This window comes from Stigmatopora argus, chromosome 17, assembly GCF_051989625.1.
Source record: "Stigmatopora argus isolate UIUO_Sarg chromosome 17, RoL_Sarg_1.0, whole genome shotgun sequence".
In the NCBI taxonomy this organism is placed as follows: Eukaryota; Metazoa; Chordata; class Actinopteri; order Syngnathiformes; family Syngnathidae; genus Stigmatopora; species Stigmatopora argus.
Genome location: NC_135403.1, coordinates 5589648 through 5611911, shown reverse-complemented (window position 1 = coordinate 5611911; position 22264 = coordinate 5589648). Strand labels below are relative to the sequence as shown.

The window sequence follows — 22264 nt, the reverse complement described above, 5'->3', positions numbered from 1 at the left end:
TTAGTCAAGTGTTGTTTTGCATGCCAATAGAATGCACCTGCATAACACTAGTAGTAATTGTGCCAAATTATGAAAACCACTTCTTTATGTAAATTAGCATAAAAAACATTAAATTGGCGTGGTTCTATTCTAAAAAAAAACATCATTTTATTCTAAAAATCAGTCTAACACAAATACAATCTGAGCATCCATTAGAATAACAAAGAATAGGATAATCGACTACTTAAATTAAATAAATATAATATCATCTAAGTTGTAAAAGCCCTCCCTGTACACCACACGAACAATTAGCAATAAAGAAGGGGGGGACAAGTTACACACAGACAAAGAGCCAAAATTTTAAAGTGGGTGAGTCAAAGAGCCACACCACACCTGCCAAAACAAACAGATACACACATAAAACCACACAATTAAAACCATATTATTCTCCATAACAATTTCTTCCCCAGCTTATTATTTGCTTTTAATGGGCCTTGCTGAATTTGAGTGTGTTTTAAGAGAGAATAACAATAAGAGAAACATGAAACAAGGCCACAGTACATCCAAAATATGAGAAGCAAATTCATTCATTCATTCATACTGGCCGGGAGCCGCATGCAGCTCGAGAGCCACGTGTTTGCCACCCCTGCAATAAAGGATTGTTGTACCAAAGGCCAGCTTGCTAATCATCGTTCAAATTTATGTCCAAAGTCTGAACCAGAGATGTGTCAGAACATCTGACTTAGATAATTCGTAGTTGTCCCAGATAGCGATTAATAATATTTCTAATTGTTTTCAAGTTGGCACAAGAGACACTCTGCAGTACATGCATTATCATAACACACATAGCTAGGAGAAAACTGTCCTAATATTTCAATTGAATCTTAATAAAGCAATTATCGGACTGCACTGATTTGAACCTTCAGTCACATGATTACCTCAAAATTTCATTCATTCCTTTTCAACAAAGCTCATCCTAGTTAGCGCCACAAGGTAGCTCATATTTTGGTTTTCATCTTATAAAATTGTTTGTATAACCTAACCTGATAAATTGGACACGACTCACAAGTGTGTGCAAAGGTTAAGGTCTGAGTGCAAGTTCAACGAGGTGAAGTGAGGTCTGTTGTGGATGCAGTAAACTCATTTGATTATAAGTAAAACAAAGATGTATGGCAATCGTGGAAAGAAATTTAGATAAGTTGGTCGTTATGATAGTGTTTTCATTTCTATGTGCCTTCATGTCAAAGGAGGGCAACTGGAAAAGGGTTGTTCATCGCGGCATCTTTAGGTTTGATTACTCTGAGTAATAAAAACAGCAATAATGTCCATCTGTTCCTAGAAACCAATATTCTAGGAACCGCATGATGTCAGCCAGAAAGTAATGTGTTAAAGTGTGACAAAGTGCACAGCGTTGATGTGACCTTATCCGCCCAACGGTTAAAAAGGGTGAAGAAAATATGGGAAAGTTTGAGTTTTTGCGGTAGATTTTTGTTTTCTTTCAATGAGTTGATTGTCAACTTAGTTGGTTGAATCTCAAAATGACTTGCAAATGAGATGTAATACTTTTTTTTTAATTGGTATTACTTTATACATTCCTAAAGAAAAAGTTCCATGTTTGTAATTTTGTAGTTGGAACTACTAGACATACATATTGATATACATCTAATGCATTAAATATTTGTCAACAATATATATATATGGTGTTTTAGCATTGTAACATAGACTAAAATGTGATTTTTTTATTCGTATCCGTGTCTTAAAGTACTCTGTTTGGTTACTTTTTGGCAGGAAAAAAGTATGACTTAAAAAGCGTATACTTTTAAAAAAGGAATCAAAAAGTATAAAAAGTATTAACGGTACTTATTGGATTAGCTATCAAACAAATTATTCATTCACATCCACTCAAACAAATTAGATTAAGTTCTTTAAATTTACCAGTCTTTGAAAATGTGTTTAATTGTAACATTTATAAAAAGAAAAAAAAAAGCCTAAATTGCAAATATTTAATCTAGAGGGGAAAAAAGTCCATATTTTCTGACGATCAGAAACTATTTTCTATGTACATTTACATCTGTATAGCTGTCTGAATAAATGTTTGTGTGTGTATATGTATATCTACATTGTGTACAGAAAGTGTCTATATACAGTTTGTGCATTGTTTGTATAATAGCAAATCCAAGTGTAATATATATATATATAGAGGTATATTTTTTTCTTTCACATCAGTTTTGCGAACAATTTTGCTTAAATATTTGTTCTACTTCTTTTCATGAATACATTTCCCTAAAAAAAATAGTCCAATGTGGTAAATTAAGCTCTCTTGAATATCATGCTCTTTTTTAAACATTGTATCATGAGTGTAAATATACAAATTATTGTATAAAATGTAAAATGTACTGTCTGGATTACATTATTTGTATAACAAAAATGGCAATGTGATTAATTGAGCTGTCTTGTTTGTGATTTTCATGATCTTTAAATTGGACTTCATTGCAGTCAGGTGCTGCTTGTTTTTGCAGAAACCCCATTGGTTAAACTTTTTCTTCAAACCCACAGCAAGCCCTGACGACTAGGCTAGGGACCCATGCAAATTAATACAATTCAGTACATAGATAGGGTTAACTTGTAGATTAGATAACCACCCCACTCACGTCCCTCCTCTTGCAAGGAGCTTTAAAAGGAGTGGTTTGCATGTCAGGCTACTAAATGAGACGACTTCACTTCAAGTCAACATGGACTTTTCCAAAAATGCAACAGAGCGGCCAGAGCCTCTTAAAGCAGAAGTGAAAGGTAAATATTTATTGTTGCTTTTTTTGTTTGTTTTTGTTCCTAATACTGTGTGGTCGGCTCTAAAAAACAAAAACCATTTCATTAGCAAGTGTGGTTTTGCTCTAATTTCAGGGAGCATCCCCTCTTGGTTACAAGGCACATTACTACGCAATGGCCCGGGGATCTTCTCAGTGGGGGAAACAAGCTATCAGCATTGGTTTGATGGCATGTCCATCATGCATAGCTTCTCCTTCAAAGATGGTTTGTCTACTCATGTACTTTCTAATTTTGCAATTAAAAAAAAGGTTATAATCTTCAACAAGAGTCACAAATGAAGTCTTAAGGACATTTTCAGTAAATGATCATTAAAAAAACACAGCATGATTGTCCACTACTCACAAAAAGTTTGGGATGTTGGATTGAAATTTTAAGATTATTATTATTATTTTTAAGATTATTAAAACTATCAAACACTATATTTGTTAAGCTTACAGATCAATGCTAACATTTTTAATCAATTTTATTTGATTTTTTTAATTTATTCATAATTTATTCATTGTTTACGATAGTGCCACCTGATGGTGTAGAGCACCTGTGTCAAAGTGGCGGCCCAGGGGCCAAATCTGGCCCGCCGCATCATTTTGTGTGGCCCGGGAAAGTAAATCATGAGTGCCGACTTTCTGTTTTAGGATCAAATTAAAATGAAGAGTATAGATGTATCTTACATTTCCTGATTTTCCCCCTTTTAAATCAATAATTGTAATTTTTTAATCATTTTTTTCTGTGTTTCTAGTTCAAAAATCATTTTGTAAAATCTAAAAATATATTTAAAAAATGCTAAAATAAACATTGTTTTAGATCTATAAAAAACTGAATATTCAGGGCTTTTAATCCGGTTCTTTTAATCCATTTATAAAAGATTTTTTTTTAAATATTATATCTAAAATTTTAAGACGGACCAAAATGAATTTTACCTATTATAGCCTGTTTTTTGTTGGTTGTATGTTGTCATAGGTGAAGTGACTCACAGAAGCAGATTCCTGAGAGGGGATACCTACAAAGCCAACATGGAGTCCAACCGAATTGTGGTGTCTGAAATGGGAACTATGGCTTATCCTGACCCAAGTAAAAACTTCATTGTCAAGTGAGAGTCACTCTTGCTTTTGAACTCATTTGTAAAAAAAAATGTGCACAAAAATATCCACATTTTGTTCCTATAATGCTCCAAGTGGATTGCTAAACAATTCAGTTAGTGTACTTAGGTTACTAGAAAACATCTTTGTAAAAGCAGAATATTAGATAGAAGTTAATATCCAGATAGTTGTTTTTTTTGCTTCCTCTTTTGACCCTCCTAAAAACCACACAGATTCATTCTTATTACTGTTGCATGCTTTTTATAATATCTCCTCATCAATGTTCCCTCTAAGCTGCGCGTCTTCTCTGCGCACAGCAAATCATATGGAGCGCACAGCAAACCATATGGAGCGCACAAAATAAAATCCCTTTTTTTATAGCTGTGAGGCCGACACGCGAACCACTAATCCGCCGGGCCGCCCATTCATAGATATTAATCATTACATTTTATTATTACTAAATCATTTATGTGTAGTAGACACACACCTGCTTATGGCAGGTGTGATACTGGTGCGTGCCCATAGCGAGCAATGATGATGTTGCTCACACCGGTACTCAGTGTGCTCAGGGAGGTTGTCTTTCTGCCCAGACAAACAAAAAATTAGAGGGAACATTGCTCCTCATCACGCCCACTTGTTGATATGCAGAGCTGGTTTAAAGCAAATTATTTTCAGGTGATTTTTGTGTAGTATTTTAATTCTTATACTACTGTTTAATATATTTATTTTTATTTCTAGGGCAATCACCTTCCTCAACCACACAGTGCCTGACTTCACAGACAATGGTGCCAGCAATTTTATCAAATATGGTCAGGATTATTATGCCACCTCAGAAACCAATTACATTCGCAAAATTGATCCTGTCACCCTGGAAACTCAGGATAAAGTAAGTCTTGTCTGACTTTTAAAATAAAAAAAAGTTATTTGCATGTATTAAGTGTACAAAATGTTTACCCCAGGTGGACTATTTGAAATTCCTCCCTTTGAATTTGGCTTCGTCTCATCCTCATTACGACAAGGAGGGTAATGCCTATAATATGGGGACTTGTATAGCGGAAAAGGGCAAAACAAAATACATCCTGTTCAAAGTCCCTGCAGTTTCTTCAAAAGGTAAATGATGACTTTGTCCCTACAATTTAACTTGTGGGATTCTTATCTGCAGTTAAAATGCAATAGACTTGCACTTTTGATAACAGGAGCCATTTCAGCCATTACATTTCAAATTTAAATAATTCACCAAGTACTAGAACATGAGGTTTTTGATTACATTTTACTTGTCATGAGACCAAATTTATATTAAAAAAAAGAATATTTGAAAATACTTGATAAAATATTAAACAAGTCTGGAGTAAGCCCTCTAATCACCTAATTAAAGGTCAAATGAAATCTAAATTTCAAGTTTTTTTCGTGTTGCTTAATTGTAACTGTATGATATTTCATATTTGAATTATTATTATTTCTTATTATGTGCATAGCCCTGCTTGCTATCATTACCATTTTAAGATGGTAGAAAAACAAATCAGTGATTCGCATGATACGCTGAACTTGACATTAAACATTTTTCCAAAAGAATGAGGAAAGCATGCGATTTTCTCTATTTTTGATATCTTTACACAATAATTTGCCTTGTGAATATTTCACTGTACCCAATGGAACCCTGTTCTGCTCATGATCAGAATAAAACTAGATAAACAGCTACTATCCATTCCTGAGAAAAAGCTAACATGGGTACAGATTTCAACCTTTTTAGATTAAAAAAAATGTTATAACAATATTACTTTTGATCTGTAAGATGAGCTAGTTAATAATATGTTGTTATGTACTATTTGTAAATAAATAATGGAAAATTCAAATGTTATTTTTCAAGAATTCTGAAGTATTGAGTATAAAATTATAATAATACAACCTGGGCAAGATTACGCTGGCTCCTTCTGCAAATGTCCATATAACAAATCGCCAATGTGATACAGTGGTACCTCGAGATACGAGCTTAATGCGTTCCGGGACTGAGCTTGTATGTCGATTTTCCCGCAACTCAAACGAACGTTTTCCATAGAAATGAACTAAAAACAAATTATTTTGTTCCAATTTGTTCTGAAAAACACCAAAAACTGGATATTGGATTGGAAAAACCTTTTTATTTATTCTAATTTGCCATCTATTAACAAGGTAACAAATAACTAGTGGTTTAATAGTACTAAAATGTGTTTGATATTATTAAAATTAGACGGATTTCGCAGACAGAGTTATGGGGGGAGACTTGCACGGCAACACGCTCGTAACATAACATAAATGTTAGAATTATTATTATAATTTAAATTAACTTGGATTATGATGCAGACACACTCAGAAATAAATTTAATCTAATCTTACACTAAACTTAATTCTAATTTTGTTTTAAATTTTGATACCTTCTCCCGGGCGGGTTGGCTCTATTTGCCCCGCGTCCACCCTGACTTTCAGATGCAACCTATCGAGGGTTGTTTGCTTTTGTATTCCCTTCAAAATATTCCTAAAATGATGCACACAAATGTCCTCACAATAGGATAGCGCACGACCACTTGCCAACGAGAAGTATAATATATACGCCATTCGCACTGACTTACGGGGGGAAAAAAACGCTGAAAAAATGCAATGCACTGCCCAGTGCTTGCAGAGACATTACACGAGGGAGTTACGGGGAGAGAGACAGTGGCCATGATGTTTTTATGAGCAGCCTCTCGCGTCCGCTGTCTGCTCGTATATCAAAATTTGTCTCGTATCTCAAATAAATATTTGCTCAAAATTTTACTCTTATCTCAAATTGCTCGTATGTCGGGGCACTCGTATGTCGAGGTACCACTGTATAGACTTTAGGCTATCATGGTAGTGACTGAAGCGTATATATTATAAATCTTTTCATTTCTACTCCCTGTAATGGGTCATGTAACTTAATTTAGTTTGAATAAAAGTTGATGCTGTGATCCTCAGATAAGGACAAGAAAGTCTCTGTGCTGAAGAGTTCCGAGGTGATCTGTTCAATACCCTGCCGTTCCCTCTTGACGCCATCCTATTACCACAGCTTCGGCATGACGGACAACTACTTCATCTTCATTGAGCAGCCCTTTAAACTAGACATTCTAAAGATGGCAACTGCCTACATGAGAGGAGTCAACTGGGCTAGCTGCTTGAAGTTTTGTCCTGAAGAAAATGTGAGCCTGTTTTTTAAATTTAAGCCTTATAGTCCATCAGGAATGGGATGATCTTAATAATGTCGTTCATTCCTTTTAGAGTCTGATTCATCTGATTGACAGAAATACAGGCAAAGTAGTGGAGACCAAATACTACACGGACGCCATGGTTGTCTACCATCACGTGAATGCTTTCGAGGTCGACGGTTGTGTCATATTTGACGTCATCGCTTACAAGGATGTTGCTCTTTACGAAATGTTTTACTTGAGCAAAATGAAGGAAAGTCCCAGCTCTCGGGACACAAACTACTCCAAACCAAGCTATAAGAGATTTGCACTTCCCGTTCAACCAAACAAGGTAAGAAGGGGACATAACAATTATTCCTTTTTGGCATAACGAATTGTAAAACTCAGCATTCGTTTGCTGACTTTTCTGCTACAAATTTATCGCTGATTAAAATGCTATATTTGTTAAGCTTACAGATCAATGCTAACATTTTTAATCGATTTTATTTGATTTTTTTATTCATAATTTATTAATTGTTTACGATAGTGCCACCTGATGGTGTAAGCACCTGTGTCAAAGTGGCGGCCTGGGGGCCAAATCTGGCCCGCCGCATCATTTTGTGTGGCCCGGGAAAGTAAATCATGAGTGCCGACTTTCTGTTTTAGCATCAAATTAAAATGAAGAGTATAGATGTATATTACATTTCCTGATTTCCCCCCTTTTTAAATCAATAATTGTAATTTTTTAATCAATTTTTTTCTGTGTTTCTAGTTCAAAAATCATTTTGTAAAATCTAAAAATATATTTAAAAAAAGCTAAAATAAACATTGTTTTAGATCTATAAAAAAATGAATATTCAGGGCTTTTAATCCAGTTCTTTTAATCCATTTATAAAAAAAATAAAAATCTAAATATTATATCTAAAATGGTCCGGCCCACGTGAAATCAAGTTGACGTTAAAGCAGCCCGCGAACCAACTCGAGTCTGACACCCCTGGCGTAGAGGTTTTATCGCTTGACTTCGGTGTAGGCAGGCACGGGCTCGATTCCCGTTGGTGATGGTATGATTGTGAGTGTGAATGGTCGTCTGTCTCTCTGTGTGCCCTACGCCTGACTGGCGACCAATCTGTAGTCTGCCTTTCACCCGAAGTCGGCTGGGATAGGCTCCAGCTACCCCCGCAATCCTTACACGGATGCGCGGAATGGAAGAGGAATGCATATTTAGAATAGTCGCGGTAATCACATTAACCAGTTGCTGTTAACATAATTTTAAAATAATAATAATAATAATGTTAGCATTTTCTCAGTAATCCAAGCTAGCTAGCTGTTTATCGAGTAGCAGATTTTTTAAAACATATCCACAAAGAATAGAGTATCAATTTTAGTTAGTGTCTTCACCAAGAAAGGAAGTGAGATCTTGAGCCCTCCCTCCAATATAAAATATAAATATTCGAGAACATCTTTTATTCTACTTGGTCTCAAGATAAAATAATTTTATCTTTCGTACTTTTTAGGTTGAATATTTAAAAAAATGAAGGGTAGGATGTTAAATATCCTTAATTTTTGGAATGATCCTTTGAGCTACAATGGGATAATAAACTGTACTCATTGTGCAGAGTGCGGCGATTGGAGATAACTTGGTCAAAAGTACATGCACCACTGCCACAGCTGTGAAAGAGAAAGAAGGCAAACTAACATGCCAGCCAGAAGTGCTCTGTGAAGGTAAACTTGAAACTTCACAGCTGTCACAGTTGTTTGTGATGTGTTTTGCTTAAAAAAATCATTTTTTTCTCCTCCCTTAGGGGTAGAACTGCCACGGATTAATTACGATTTTAACGGAAGGAGACACCGCTTTGTGTACAATTGCATTGTTGAGGAATCGGCACATACAAAAGAGGTACATTTGCCCAGAGAAAATGCAGGAAAACTGGGATTCTTTGTACTTGCCAGTAACGTAGAATGTATTGTTCTCTGCTATGTTGTTTTCCTACTTGCATAAATGAGAAAACCACAAGGTGGGAAATGGTAAAGTGTCGGGTTGTAAATTGTTCAAGAAACAAATCCCGCTTAGAGTTGGTTTTTGTACCCATGGGTCGTCTTCTTTTGGCAATGCCACATATGGAGCTAACACGAACAATGGGATGAAAGGAAGTCCATTAGGCTTTAGTAGTAGTTTAAAGAGCTTCCTCTCATTCTGACTGTATGTCTAAATTGCTACTCTGACGTCAGAGAGAGGAATGCATAGAAGGCCATTTATCGTTTTCTGTCAACAGGATGATGTTTATTCTTCCTACTGAAAAGCCATAACATCCTTTTCATCAAAAGTTCTTTGACTTCTTTCCCATAAAATCATGCCTAAATCCCTGGAGGGGATTTGAATTGTGTACCTACTGCTATCACGTCATAATTCTTTCAATTATCCTACACAAAAATTCAATTTAATATTACTCAATTGTTGCGTTTTACCACAGACTGTTTCAAAATCGATATTTGTTTCATAATCAAAATCAAAAGGATTTATTGTCATCATACACAGCTGCGTATAACGAAATTGGTGGGTTATATGCAGCTGTGTATGATGACAATAAAGGCTTTTGAATGTGAAAACAATCTTTTTGATGAAATTAAGCCTTTTTTAACAGAGAAGCTGATTTATTAAATGTTCTTTGTGTCCATTGCAATAGACGTGATTTGCCAGTAACCAACCATGAGAGGAATAAAAGAGAAAATAAACTAATTGGGAAATTAAACAGTACTGATTTCAAACTCTCTTCATGTACACAAACCAGTTTTTATTCCACATTATTTTTTATTTTATATTAAAACCACATACTGAGGTCTAGAAAAATAATCTGACGACGTCACACATTTTGAGCAAAAATAAGTGCAATATATATGCAAATAGGATTTACTGCAATGTGGCATTTTGTGTTACTGTAATAACTAATTTGTCGTAGTTAATGGAGATAGCAATTGAGCAAGTATAGCAAGTATTTCAACCAATAGCTCAACTACATATTTATAACTACCTTTCTAAACTTATATGAAACTATTGACTTTTTTTGTGTAAAATGTTCAATGTTTCATGGTTTTCCACTGTTACATTTCATTAAATAATTAAGTCATAAAAAGTTAGATAATGACCAAGCGCTCCCTACTTTATCAGTCGTAGCAAGTCCAAGTTTTAATGTTATATTTTATTGTAGGTTGCCAAGTTTGACACAGAAACTAAGCAAAAGTTGATCTGGAAGGAAGACAACTGCTGGCCATCTGAGGCAGTGTTTGTTCCCAGGCCCAATGGTGAAGCAGAAGATGACGGTAAGCATTATTGTCCTGACAACAAACCCTTGACATCGATAAAATGGTTGTAGATTTCCGGTACATTGGGTACACATGCATATCTAACAGTACAGTGGTACCTCGAGATACGAGCTTAATGCGTTCCAGGACTGAGCTTGTATGTCCATATACTTGTAACTCAAACGAACGTTTCCCATAGAAATGAACTAAAAACAAATTAATTTGTTCACGCCCTCTGAAAAAACACCCGGAACAGGATATTGGATTGGAAAAACATTTTTATTTCTTCTAATTTGCCATCTATTAACAAAGTAACAAATACATAGTGATTTAATAGCACTAAAATATGTTTAATATTATTAAAATCAGACGGATTTCGCGGAGGGGGGAGAGACGGACAGAGGGGGGGGGGGACTTTTTGCACGGCAACGCGCTCGTAACATAAACAAATTTGTGTGCGGTCGATTGGTCGCCGGTCTTTTGGTCCCTGGTCTTTTGGTCGCCCCGACCGTGACAACGGGCGACCAAAAGACCGGCGACAAAACAAGGTAAAACAACACGGTCTACGCATCAATAAAAGCCAACAATGGCTATGAGCAGTTTCACTGAGCCGACGTGTGAGTGTATAAGAGTTTGTATGTACATGCGTTGTCCCTTTAAGAAGCCACGTCAGTCAGGGTCTTAACAATTTCTCCAACAAAAAACAAAAGTCCGAGAAATTTGGAGCTTTTCTTTTGCCTAATAATTACTAGGGCATTACGTATGACTAAATAGTAATTCGAAGTTTGTATTTAGGGAATTTGAGCAACGATTTAAATGGTAATTATCACTTACCTACCGGGCGACCAAAAGATCGGCGACCAAAAGACCGGCGAAAGAAACATAACAATAAGTAATTTTGCAAGAGTATAGGAAATTTCGTTCCTCGTTTTACTTCACTGTCATGCTATGCTCTTTTTTTAGGTGTGGTTTTATCATCTGTAATCAACGCCAATCCCGATCAGTCCAACTTCATCTTGATTCTCGATGGCAGAACATTCAAGGAGGTTGCTCGGGGTTACGTGAACACTGAGCTCCATAAAGACATGCATGGATTTTTTATCCCTCAAACCAATTAGTAGTCTCATATAGCAAAAACAATTCCGGGAAGTGAGAAAAATATATTGTGTTAAAATACCCTCTTTATACTTATGTATCTTTTTGACATTGCTTTTGCTCCATTTGTTTTCACAGAAATAAAAAGCATGCTTCACATGAGTAAAATAATAAATCCCACCAACATTCATCATTTGGGTTAATAATTTTGTTTTGGGCTTTTTGTCTCAAGTTATCAATCTCTTGTTTATTTTTCTCTCAGACAGTTATTGTCTTTATGGATTGCTACCTTAAATAAGTTAAATCACAAGTGTAAACTTAATTTATAATTTCCAAAAAACAAACAAACTGCTAGTTTTCCTCATCTATTGCAACATCCATCAAGTTTCTCTGGCAAAAAAGTGATTGTGTATTGTACCCGAATGTGTCATTCTTATTGTTATTATTATTATTATTATTATTAATAATTATATTAGATTATATTGTTGGAAATGAAAATATCTTCAGGACATGACATCTCCACAAAGCACATTCTATATTGTTCGGCAAATAAAGTTCGTTCTGCTGAGCAAGTCTTTAATCAATTACAGGATTTTTCCAGTTTGAACACATATTATAAAACTTTAAAACTTAATATTTTTTGTGTGTTTGCTAATGTTTCAGCTAAGATTGTTTTTACGTTTTATTCTTGTAAATCATGACAATGCTTCCTGTTCAAGAATAGCTGCTTTAATTTTGAAGGTCAATACCGGAATGTTGCTGTTAAAAGTAATGATAACAGGAAGTACACGACCAAAACAAAACAAAAGTAAAAAGCCCATCTTCCAGTGGGTATTAAACTTTGGAACCAAGAATAAAAAGATTTGACGCGCCTGTTAGCATTAGCATTACTGGACCGAATTTGGACACCAAGCGACGTAAAGTATGTACTTTGTAACTAGTATAAACTACAAACGTTCGCTTTCCGCGGTAAGAAGTGTAAAACGCTGCTACGAATAGCTATGCTAGTGCTAGCATCTATCTCGTGTTTACATGGGTAACATTTGCAGAAATCTAACTTGTTTTGGATGAGTGAGTTTGGTGTTTTCGAAAGTGAAATTGATGCTTGTTGATAATTATTTTTAGCAATTAAGTAGTAAAATGTAAAACGACCCTAGTGAGAATAAAGCGGTTCAGAAAATGAGATGAGACCTACTTATGTGTAAACCTGCAAATATTTTACATGATTTGTATATACAGATTTTCGCAAATGAATCACTCATCTCATTTTCTGAACCGCTTTATCCTCACTAGGGTCGCGGAGGGTGCTGGAGCCTATCCCAGCTGACTTTGGGCCAGCCAATAGCAGCGCACAAGGAGACAAACAACCATTCACGCTCACACACATACCTAGGAGCAATTTAGAGTGTCCAATCAGCCTACCATGCATGTCTTTGGAATGTGGGAGGAAACCGGAGTACCCGGAAAAAACCCACGCAGGCCCGGGAGAACATGCAAACTCCACACAGGTGGACCGAACTGGGTTTCACTACTAAATTAAGACATTAAAACTAAAAACAAAACGACCCCTTTGCTGTTTCAGTGTTCAGCTCTGATCTTTACTGATGCAGAAAAAGACTGAAGGAAGGATGGAGACAGTGAGAGGCCGATCCTCTAACAATGGCGAGCAACCATCAAGTCTCCAGGGGTCCAACATTGGGTCACTATACCAGGATGAATCTATCAAAATGACCCAGAGGAGGGAAACCAGGAGCAAGTACAGAGATCTCATCGATTCAGTCCAGCGTGAGTTACCTAAATTGATTTGAGGGGGTGATGGCTTGCTTTATTCGCTATTTGTCTTATACTTGTACCATTTTAATTTTAGGTAATAGAGAAGAATTGATGACTCCTTCCAACACCCAACTTTTTGAGGTTTTGGAAGAGGCAGATGGACTTTTTGAAAATGGTATGTCATTTTAATCGTAGATTGGATTGAATAACTTTATTCATCCCATATTCGGGAAATTTCATTGTGACAGTAGCAGGAAAAGGCATAGTTATAAGTTAGACAGTACAGTCGCAAAGGCTGCAGAACAACAAAGCAAAAGGAAAAAGTACAAAGCAAATCAAAGTAAATGGGATCATTAAGAATCACCAAATCAAATCATTAAGACAGAAAAGCAGGGGCGAGCGCGCGAATCCCGTTTCGGCGAAACCTCTGTTCGGCTGAATGAACGTTCGGCGGAACGTCCATTCGGCGACCTGCCCGTCTGTCAAACGTCCGTCGGCGAAACGTCTTTAGGCGAATCATCTGAGTACAGATGATGTCGCTCACACTGGTACTCAGTGCGCTCAGGGAGGTTGTCTTTCTGCTCAGACCAACGAAAAATTAGAGGGAACATTGCCCATGACCCTTGTGACGATCAACACAACAGAAAATGAATGAATGAAAAGTGCAATATGAGTAATGAAGCGAAAATTAAAGTTGTGTAACAGGTTATTTTCCTGCCATTGAAACAAGTATGGGGCCAAGAGACAATTTGCAGAAAAACCTCTGATATAATTTGCATAATGCTGACAAGACATCTCATTGGCAGACTTAATAACACTTGCTCTTTCCCCTGAGTATCGCCATGTGCTATACGATCTATAGGTGATTGACCTTTGGGAGTTATCAAAAATCTTAAGGACAGCTGACTGAAGCTTTCCATTATGTTCATCTACAAACACATTAATGGTTGTCGTTTGACATTTTTTTATACATGCATACACACACTTAAGAGTATAAGATTTTTGTTGCTGCATTTAGCCCTACTGACAGAATTGTTGGTGTTTGACAGTGACAGAGACAAGCGAAGCAGTGCTGGACTCCAAAGTCGTCTTTGTGGCCGCACAGCTTAACGATGGAAAAGTCGACCAGTTGCGAGAGCAGGACAACTCCTTTGACCTTTTTCCCTATGTCGATCACCTTGTAAGTGATTTCATTTTATATGTATGCAATTGTTCACCTGCCCGCACATTTATCTCGGTTGCGAGACATAATGCAGTTAAGATGACAGCTCATTTGATCCATCTCACAGCTTTCCTTCATGGGTTTCAATTGGCTGGAAAGTGGAGGGGCTGAGAATAGTCAAAAAGGAGTCAATGGTTACCTGCCCAGCGACGCCTGGCAAACACTGGCTCAAAGAGCTGAAGAATGTTTTTGTACAGCACCAACGTTCCACTACATGTGCGTGTAGCGTGAGTAACCAACTCACTGGGTTCTTTTTTTCTAGCCCATTAGACACGACGTTATGTACGATTCGCACTTCAATTATTCATCAAATGGCCTTATATTTCAGTGGACAGTTTTTTCATTTAATGTTCAGGGGTAGATGAGGTGATTTCAAATGAGTCTTTTTCACATTTATGCATTACCATAGTTAGGTACAGTCATACCTGTACTTACGAATGCCTCTAGGAAATGTATAGGTTACGGAATTTTTTATATGCAAATAAGTGACTCGAGATACGAAAAAGATCCAAGTTATGAAATCCCCCAAAAAGTAAATGCATTTCCTTATCCGTTTTTTTATTTTGAAAATATTGTCGCGGATGCATTGATTCTGACTTTAGAACATCGCTACCCTCCACTGGGCTCTCATTTCATGGCTCTCTGCCCATCTCATATAATGACAATACACACATTCAATACAATTTAATTGGCTGTCTCACAACAACCACTCCATGTTTCAAGATTATCTACCTGTTCACCTCGGCGAAATGCTCCCCTTATTAATGATTGCAATTCCCCTTATTAAGCGATTAAAAACCGTACAACTGCAACACTGTTTTTACACATTTTCGCACACACACAGGGCACATGTAAAAGTCTAAAATGTAGTACAAAGTGGACGGCTTTTGCCCTGGTAGAACGGGCTCCTGCCACCATCTGGCGGGGAAGCACGGGGATTACATCTCCCATAATAACATTCCCGGAGGGAACTATTTCAGCGGTGCAGGGCACAGTTTCATATGATTTATTTATTTTAAGACATTATTAACTAATTTCCTTAAAATTTTCTCTCACTTTTGTGTTTCCTCACATCTTTCATTTTAAATTGGGACACTTTGAAGGGTTTAGTTGGTAGTTGTGTAAGGACTGTGGAACGAATTAGAGAATTTACATATAAAGTACATGTTTACTTACGAAATTTTCAAGTTAGGAAAAAAGTTCTGGAACCAATTAATTTTGTAAGTAGAAGTACGACTACCATATTTTCACGACTATACGGCGCATCGTATATTTATCCGCAGTGTCAATAACGAGTGCTATTTCTGTATTTTACACACACAGGACGCACCGTTTTTATAGACGCAGCCAGGCATGGCAAAACATAGACCAGCTTAAACATACACGCTACACCCACACGCTAAAAACACGTTTTTAAAAAGGCAACGGAAGCAAAACCGAGTTTGGTTGTACTTTATTTAGCCATTTTACAATGTACTCGCGTCATCATCACCCACAAATCCATCAAAGTCCTCATTTTCTGAGTTTTATACGTTCGTCCAGGCGGCCACAATCCATTCGCAAATAGTAGCTAGCTAGTAGCTAGCGTCCATGCTTCGTAAAGCTGTGTTGATGCCGATCGCCAGGCCACAATCCATTCGCAAATAGTAGCTAGCTAGTAGCTAGCGTCCATGCTTCGTATAGCTGTGTTGATGCCAATCGCCAGGCCACAATCCATTCGCAAATAGTAGCTAGCGTCCATGCTTCGTAAAGCTGTGTTGATGCCGATCGCCAGGCCACAATCCATTGGGTGTATTGACAAAAGAACTATATATCCCAGCAGTCACTGCGCAGTACTTTTTCTATGGGAAAATAGTAGAGTCGGGGGCTGCTTGCCGTAGTTGTGAGAGTTGTAGAGGATGGTGTAACCTATCGATTGATTTATTTTATTTTATCTTGATTACAATTTTAGTATTGGTCCATATATAAAGCGCACTGGATTATAAGGCGCCCTGTCTATTTTGGAGAAAATTTAAGACTTTTGTGTGCACCTTATAGTCGTGAAAATACGGTAATACAGTGTCTTACAATTATGTCAAATATACTTAGAAATTAAATGTCCACAATTTTTTGATGACTAAATGGTCCTTATACACTATTTCATTATCATGATTGTACACCATCAATAAGTAACTCATTGTTCATCTTTTAGCGAACCACTGGTTTATTGCATTTTTGTCTCATTAGGTTGGGTTCCTTCCATTCTGAGCCACCCCCTCCAAAGCAAAAGGTAGCACGACAAAAGAAAATCCCAAGCAAGGAAGCAAAAAGGGTCATACCCGTTCAGGTAGCTATGACACATTCTGGCTGCTCCTATTTACAAAAAAAGTGTCATTGTCTTTTTGTGTTTTGTTTTATTACTACCTTATTTTGTGTTACGTTATACTTAAACGCATTGAAAGCAGATGTTGTTCTCACTAGTTTAAGAACCTGTGACATGAGTTGGTCTGATTTTGTGAATGTTTCAGCTGAAAAAGGTGGAAGGAACCGAACAGGAAGCCACAGAGAAAGAAGTGGATCGAATCCTGTCCATCCTAAAGGACAGTCATCAAGCCTATCGTGAGTTTACAGTGGACCATCGTTTTCCTGTGCTAACCCTTGACCATTCGGTTCTTCTTCAATCACAGCATCGTCCCAGATACCATATTACAAGTTTGTTATTGACCCCGACTCCTTTTCCCGCTCAATAGAGAACATTTTCCACACGTCGTTTCTCATACGGGTGAGTTTTCACTGCAGCAAAGAACCCAATGAAGGCTGCACTGCCCCCAATAACGCTTTGGTTGTCTTTTCAGGATGGATTGGCAAAAATGAACGTGGATAAAGACCATTTGCTTTATATAGGTAAAGAGTATTGTATTCATTTGTCATTTATCGCTCACCAAAAGAGTCCATTACTATAGAATTGGGATGTTTTTTGTTGCATCTTTCAGCGCCTGTGGAAGATCTGGTTATAGATGCAACGGCAACACAAAGGCGCAATGCAAGCATTCTTTCAATGAGCCCAAAGATCTGGAGGGTGAGTAAGTTTTATCATCTTTGCAAACACTGATTTCAACACCGTAAAGGGACATACAACACCTACAAGTTTGTGTATCACGAGTTTCTTAGACATCTGATAAAGGGGAAATGTTGAAACAAAGCCACAGCAATTATTTTATGACTTCAGAAATCCACATACGCAATGACAGACTCGAGTATTGAGCAGTCTGAGATTTAAATGGCTAAAATAAGCCAAGGGGAAAATAGTAGAAAAATGGTAAAATACTACGAGCGCTGAAAAAATGAAACTGCTTTTCATTTACCGTATTTACTCGCATACTAGCCGCCCGCGTATAAGCCACACCCTTAAAATTGACTTAAAATCCTTGAATTCTACAATTTCTCGTGTATAAGATTCACAATTTTGACCTCCATATTCATGGTTTTAATAAATGTAAATACAAATGTTACTTTGAAGGGAAAATCTTAAGAAAAATCATCATGGTATTTTTTAGATACTGTATGACTCATTATTAGGGTCAATATCATAAGGAATTAATTCATCCAGTAATGGTTGTTTTCTTACTGCAAAACTTAAAATAACCAACAAATAGTAAATGTTACTTTGCCGACATCTACTGGTGAAAAATAATACAGCAAGTCTTGTGCACATATAAGCCGTACCCCTCATTCAGTCCAAAAAAACTTTGAGTTACAAATATGACTTATATGCGAGAAAATATGGTAAATTTCCCCCACATTTATGCATAAAATGACATTGTATTATTAGTTTATTCAAATGGATTCTTTCACTGGGATCCTGATGATGATGGTGTTATCTGTTTCTTTGAACCAGTCTGTAGTTTGGCCTTGACCACCCAGACGATAGTATTTAAAGTACAAGTTTAGTATTTTGCAAGTGAATGTTTAGATTTGACCCGGTTCTCAGCCTGTGTGTGCTTGAAACAAAGATGAGTCAGTTTGATTTGAATCATGGTTTATTTTCCCTTTCAAATTTCAAGGAGCTCATAGACGTGTTGAACATCAAGAATGCAATGATTCCACCTGTCATCACAGCCAGTCAACAATGCAACTAGCATTGTGTCTCTAAGTTTTCTTTTTGTTGTCAATACATTCATTTTGTCATTCCATAATAAACAAAATAAAATTCTTGGATCAGTTTTAGCAATGCATGAAGACTATAACTGACCTTGGATTAGATAATCTTTTTTGTGTTCATAGATTATTTAATACTATAGATATTGCTCAGTCAACTCTCATTTGTTGAAAATTACATGGTGTGACGTTTAGGCAAGGGGGGCTATACCTAATAAGTGTTCTTGTTTTTGTCTTGTTGTGTAAAGTTCTGGGGTATTGTTAGGGCTACTGTATTATTAAACTATTATTATTAATTATTATATATATATTATATTATATATATTATATATATATATATATACATGAATGCAGTCATTAAACATTTGCATGAAATGGCTCATAATTTAATAATTTTGTTCTTAGTTTGTCAAGATAATGACTTTAAAAGGGATCTGAGGATACAAATCAAAATACAACTATCTATTAGTTACCATTGTTTCGTTAAGAAACATCAGATGTTTAATGACGTCATCAGACAAGCACTAAGGTAAGAATCTGATGGATGACCCTGATTCATTGTATGATATATTGATTTAACTTGACTATTGTGGGAACCAAATACAACCTTCTATCAGTTACCATTGTTTGATTGAGATACATTAGATGTTACTGACGTAAATGCGCATCAGACAAGCTCTATAGTATGATCCGATGGACGACCCTGATTCATTGTATAGTATATCGATTTAATTTGACAGTCGACGGAAGCTCCGCTTGCGCAGAGCATCAAAAAATTGAACAAGACTCTTGTTGTTCCTCCCCACGGAAATCTTTAGTAAAAGGCGAAAGATTTATGCGATCTGAAGAGAAACAAGAGTGTACTAATCAAACATGACAGAACGAGCTAAGTCTATATCTGCAATAGTACTTTAACACAGTCTAACGCACTACTAACAAGTGGGCGACTCCAGTCCTTTGAGCAGCCAATCACGTTGCAGCAGCTGTATTATGCCGCCAATCACGTTGCAGCAGCTGTATTATGCTGCCAATCACGTTGCAGCAGCTGTATTATGTTGCCAATCACGTTGCAGCTTCTGTATTAGGCAGTCAGAGCATTGCAGCAGCGTTGTGATGTAAAAAGAAGCAGGGCATACACATACATCGTGTGGGTGTGAATTTGTTGTTTGGGGTGTCGTGAAATTAATAATAAATCCATATGACCGTAATATTTACAACCATCTGAGATCGACTTTATAGTACAATACAATGAAGCATTCTCTGTGTGTCAAATTTTAAACTTTTAATGGAGTCAGATGGCTTGGAATAATGGTGAGTTGATGTAAAATACTAAGTCAAATATTACTCAATATTTGGTGAAATTGGCTTACTATTACATCCTGTTTTATAGCATCAAGGCCACAAAACTCACGACTAATCAACGTCATCTTCAAAACACCTCTTGGAGTGCGGTAATCAAGCCACCATCTTTTCTGCTTTCAATGTGGGGGGACAATATGGGCGTGGTTACGCCTATTGTCGAAGCAGCTGAGTTTAATTAAGCGCATGCGCAGTGACCGTTCCTTTTGGAACGCCATTCCTACGGTGACGGTCGACGAGCAGCCAACAAGGTAAGGAGTAGAGCAATTCACTGGCATAAATGCGTTTTTGTCACGCTATCGGGAGATTTTTCAGCAATCAATTGATCCCAAAACGCCAACAAATCTCTTAGTTTAATGAGGTTTAACACACCGTCGATAATTTAAACTTGGGCTTCTTTTCCCCACCGGCTGTGTGCCGAATGTTACTAGTTAGCATTAAGCGTTAGCGTCACGATTTGATTTAAAAAGTATGTTGTCCGTTTTCTCTCCATTATTGAGTCGTGTACCAAGACTTTAAATTTAATCAAACAACGCCGAGACATCAACCGACAGTTTGCTGGGTAAATGCTCACTCTAGAATGACATCCAGAAGCATGGCTGTTGTGTTTTGTGGAATGATAGTTTTCTTTGCGAGTGCTAAACACCCGATGTTCTGTTTTTACAAAAAAATAATCACTTATACAAAACTTTTAAGCTAACTTTCTCCTAGCTTTTAACGTCAGTCTGTATATTTAATCCCCGTATACAAAACTATTAAGCCAACTTTCTCCTAACTCACTGGTGTCAAAGCGGTGGCCCGGGGGCCAAATCTGGCCCGCCGCGTCATTTTGTGCGGCCCGAGAAAGTAAATCATGAGTGCCGACTTTCTGTTAGGATCAAATTCAAATGAAAATTATACATCTAGATTATATTTCCTAATTTTCCCCTTTTTAAATCAATAATTGTAATTTTTTTAATCCATTTTTTTTCCTTATTGTGTTTTTAGTTCAATAAGCATTTAGTAAAAAATTCTGTTTTCCACGCTAATATTGAACATGTTCCCAAAAATATGTTATTTCCTTTTGAAATTAAAAACAAATTATTAGAAGATATTTAACCTCATGAAGAAAAAAAAGCTCAAACAAACATTTTTGTTTAGATCTATAAAAACTGAATATTTAGGGATTTTGATACTTTTTTAAAATCCAATTTAAATAGAAAAAAAATATCTAAATATTATTTCAAAAATGGTCCGGCCCAACGTGAAATCGAGTTGACGTTATTGCGACCCGTGAACCAACCCGAGTTTGACACCCTTGTCCTAGCTGTTAACGTCAGTCTGTATATTGAATCGCCTTGTCTGGAAAAGGAAAAATAGCACTTGGCACTCGCTAACTAATTTTCATTCTTTATTTTGATCGTTTATTAAATTTCTTGTAAGATTTCTCTATCCCATAATTGTTTGGCAACCCCCAAATACCTTGGTTAAATCAAGTTTTCCCTGTTTAGCATCAAGATAAAACTACTTCCCCAAAAAAACAACTAAGCCTATCTGTTGAATCTGCAGGCTCTATATATGCTAACTTATGCTTTTTGTGTGTGCAAGTTTTCCCTGTTTAGCACCAAGATGCAGCTCTTCTAGCATGCCTAGAGCACTTTTGAGGTTATAGAAGAGGAGTCTGGGCCAGATCAAGGTAAAACTACAACCCCCCGCAAGTACAATCTCCATTCTATATATTCTAACTTTTGCTATTTTTTTGCATGCAACAGGCCTGAGAGATCTTCCTTGCAAGTTGCCCACTTGAATCATATGGTGTCTCTGTACTTCTGAAATCCAAATTAAATAAACGCCTAAATCATCATGGTGATGTTTCACTGGCCATTCATTTCCACAGCTCTTTGACTAAAGGTAAGAAGGATCTCAGTTAATGTTAGAGCAGGAATTCATTCCCATTTTTTTCTGATTTTATTTTCTGTGTTTATTCCGTTTTTTATTTTCAGTGTATATTCCCCCAGCTTTTTTTCTAAGTTATTCCCTCATTTTTGTTTCCAAGTGTTTATTCACCCAGTTTTTTTCTTCTAAGTGTTGATTCCCCCAGCTTTATTTTTTTCTTCCCCCAGCTTTATTTTTTTTCTTCTAAGTGTTTATTCCCCCAGTTTTTTTATTTTTTGTTCTAATTGTATTGTTTATGCCCCCAGCTTTTTTTTCCTAATTTTATTTTCAAAGTGTATTTTACTAAAATTGTTTTGTGAACATTTAACTAAAATGTCTTGTCTTATGTCTACAGGTGGACAAACCAGAGAAAAGACTGGCTGAACCAATCAACACTTCAATGTAAT

At 36.6% G+C, this 22264-nt stretch overlaps 2 protein-coding genes and 1 non-coding gene across 5 annotated transcripts; 2 read left to right on the top strand and 1 right to left on the bottom strand.

Moving 5' to 3' along the window:
* The first annotated feature begins 2190 nt into the window (after nucleotides 1-2190).
* bco1 (beta-carotene oxygenase 1) lies at nucleotides 2191-11642 on the top strand. The gene is made up of 11 exons (XM_077624595.1): nucleotides 2191-2769; nucleotides 2881-3009; nucleotides 3763-3892; nucleotides 4620-4767; nucleotides 4841-4991; nucleotides 6852-7072; nucleotides 7152-7409; nucleotides 8674-8779; nucleotides 8860-8954; nucleotides 10264-10375; nucleotides 11321-11642. Exons 1-11 carry the CDS (start codon nucleotides 2712-2714, stop codon nucleotides 11473-11475), a joined length of 1563 nt encoding a protein of 520 aa, XP_077480721.1. The 5' UTR covers nucleotides 2191-2711; the 3' UTR covers nucleotides 11476-11642.
* Nucleotides 11643-12202: 560 nt separating this feature from the next.
* On the top strand, nucleotides 12203-21786 carry nsmce4a (NSE4A component of SMC5/6 complex). 3 transcript variants are annotated; one of them, XR_013305914.1, is made up of 13 exons: nucleotides 12203-12374; nucleotides 13035-13237; nucleotides 13320-13400; nucleotides 14275-14405; nucleotides 14515-14663; nucleotides 16674-16773; nucleotides 16955-17045; nucleotides 17114-17208; nucleotides 17282-17330; nucleotides 17420-17505; nucleotides 19975-20194; nucleotides 21531-21618; nucleotides 21695-21786. XR_013305914.1 is itself a non-coding variant. In XM_077624596.1 (11 exons), the coding sequence occupies exons 2-11, from the start codon at nucleotides 13057-13059 to the stop codon at nucleotides 18563-18565; spliced, it is 1038 nt and encodes a 345-aa protein (XP_077480722.1). In that variant the 5' UTR covers nucleotides 12204-12374; nucleotides 13035-13056; the 3' UTR covers nucleotides 18566-18653. The 3 variants fall into 3 exon arrangements, 2 of the variants coding, with proteins under 2 accessions (XP_077480722.1, XP_077480723.1); XM_077624596.1 differs by lacking the exons at nucleotides 19975-20194; nucleotides 21531-21618; nucleotides 21695-21786 and adding an exon at nucleotides 18491-18653 and having other exon boundaries at nucleotides 12204-12374; XM_077624597.1 differs by lacking the exons at nucleotides 19975-20194; nucleotides 21531-21618; nucleotides 21695-21786 and adding an exon at nucleotides 18491-18653 and having other exon boundaries at nucleotides 12205-12374; nucleotides 13063-13237.
* LOC144092162 (U5 spliceosomal RNA) lies at nucleotides 19333-19446 on the bottom strand. Its single transcript, XR_013305993.1, has one exon. It is a non-coding gene; the product is annotated as a U5 spliceosomal RNA (small nuclear RNA).
* Nucleotides 21787-22264: the final 478 nt, after the last annotated feature.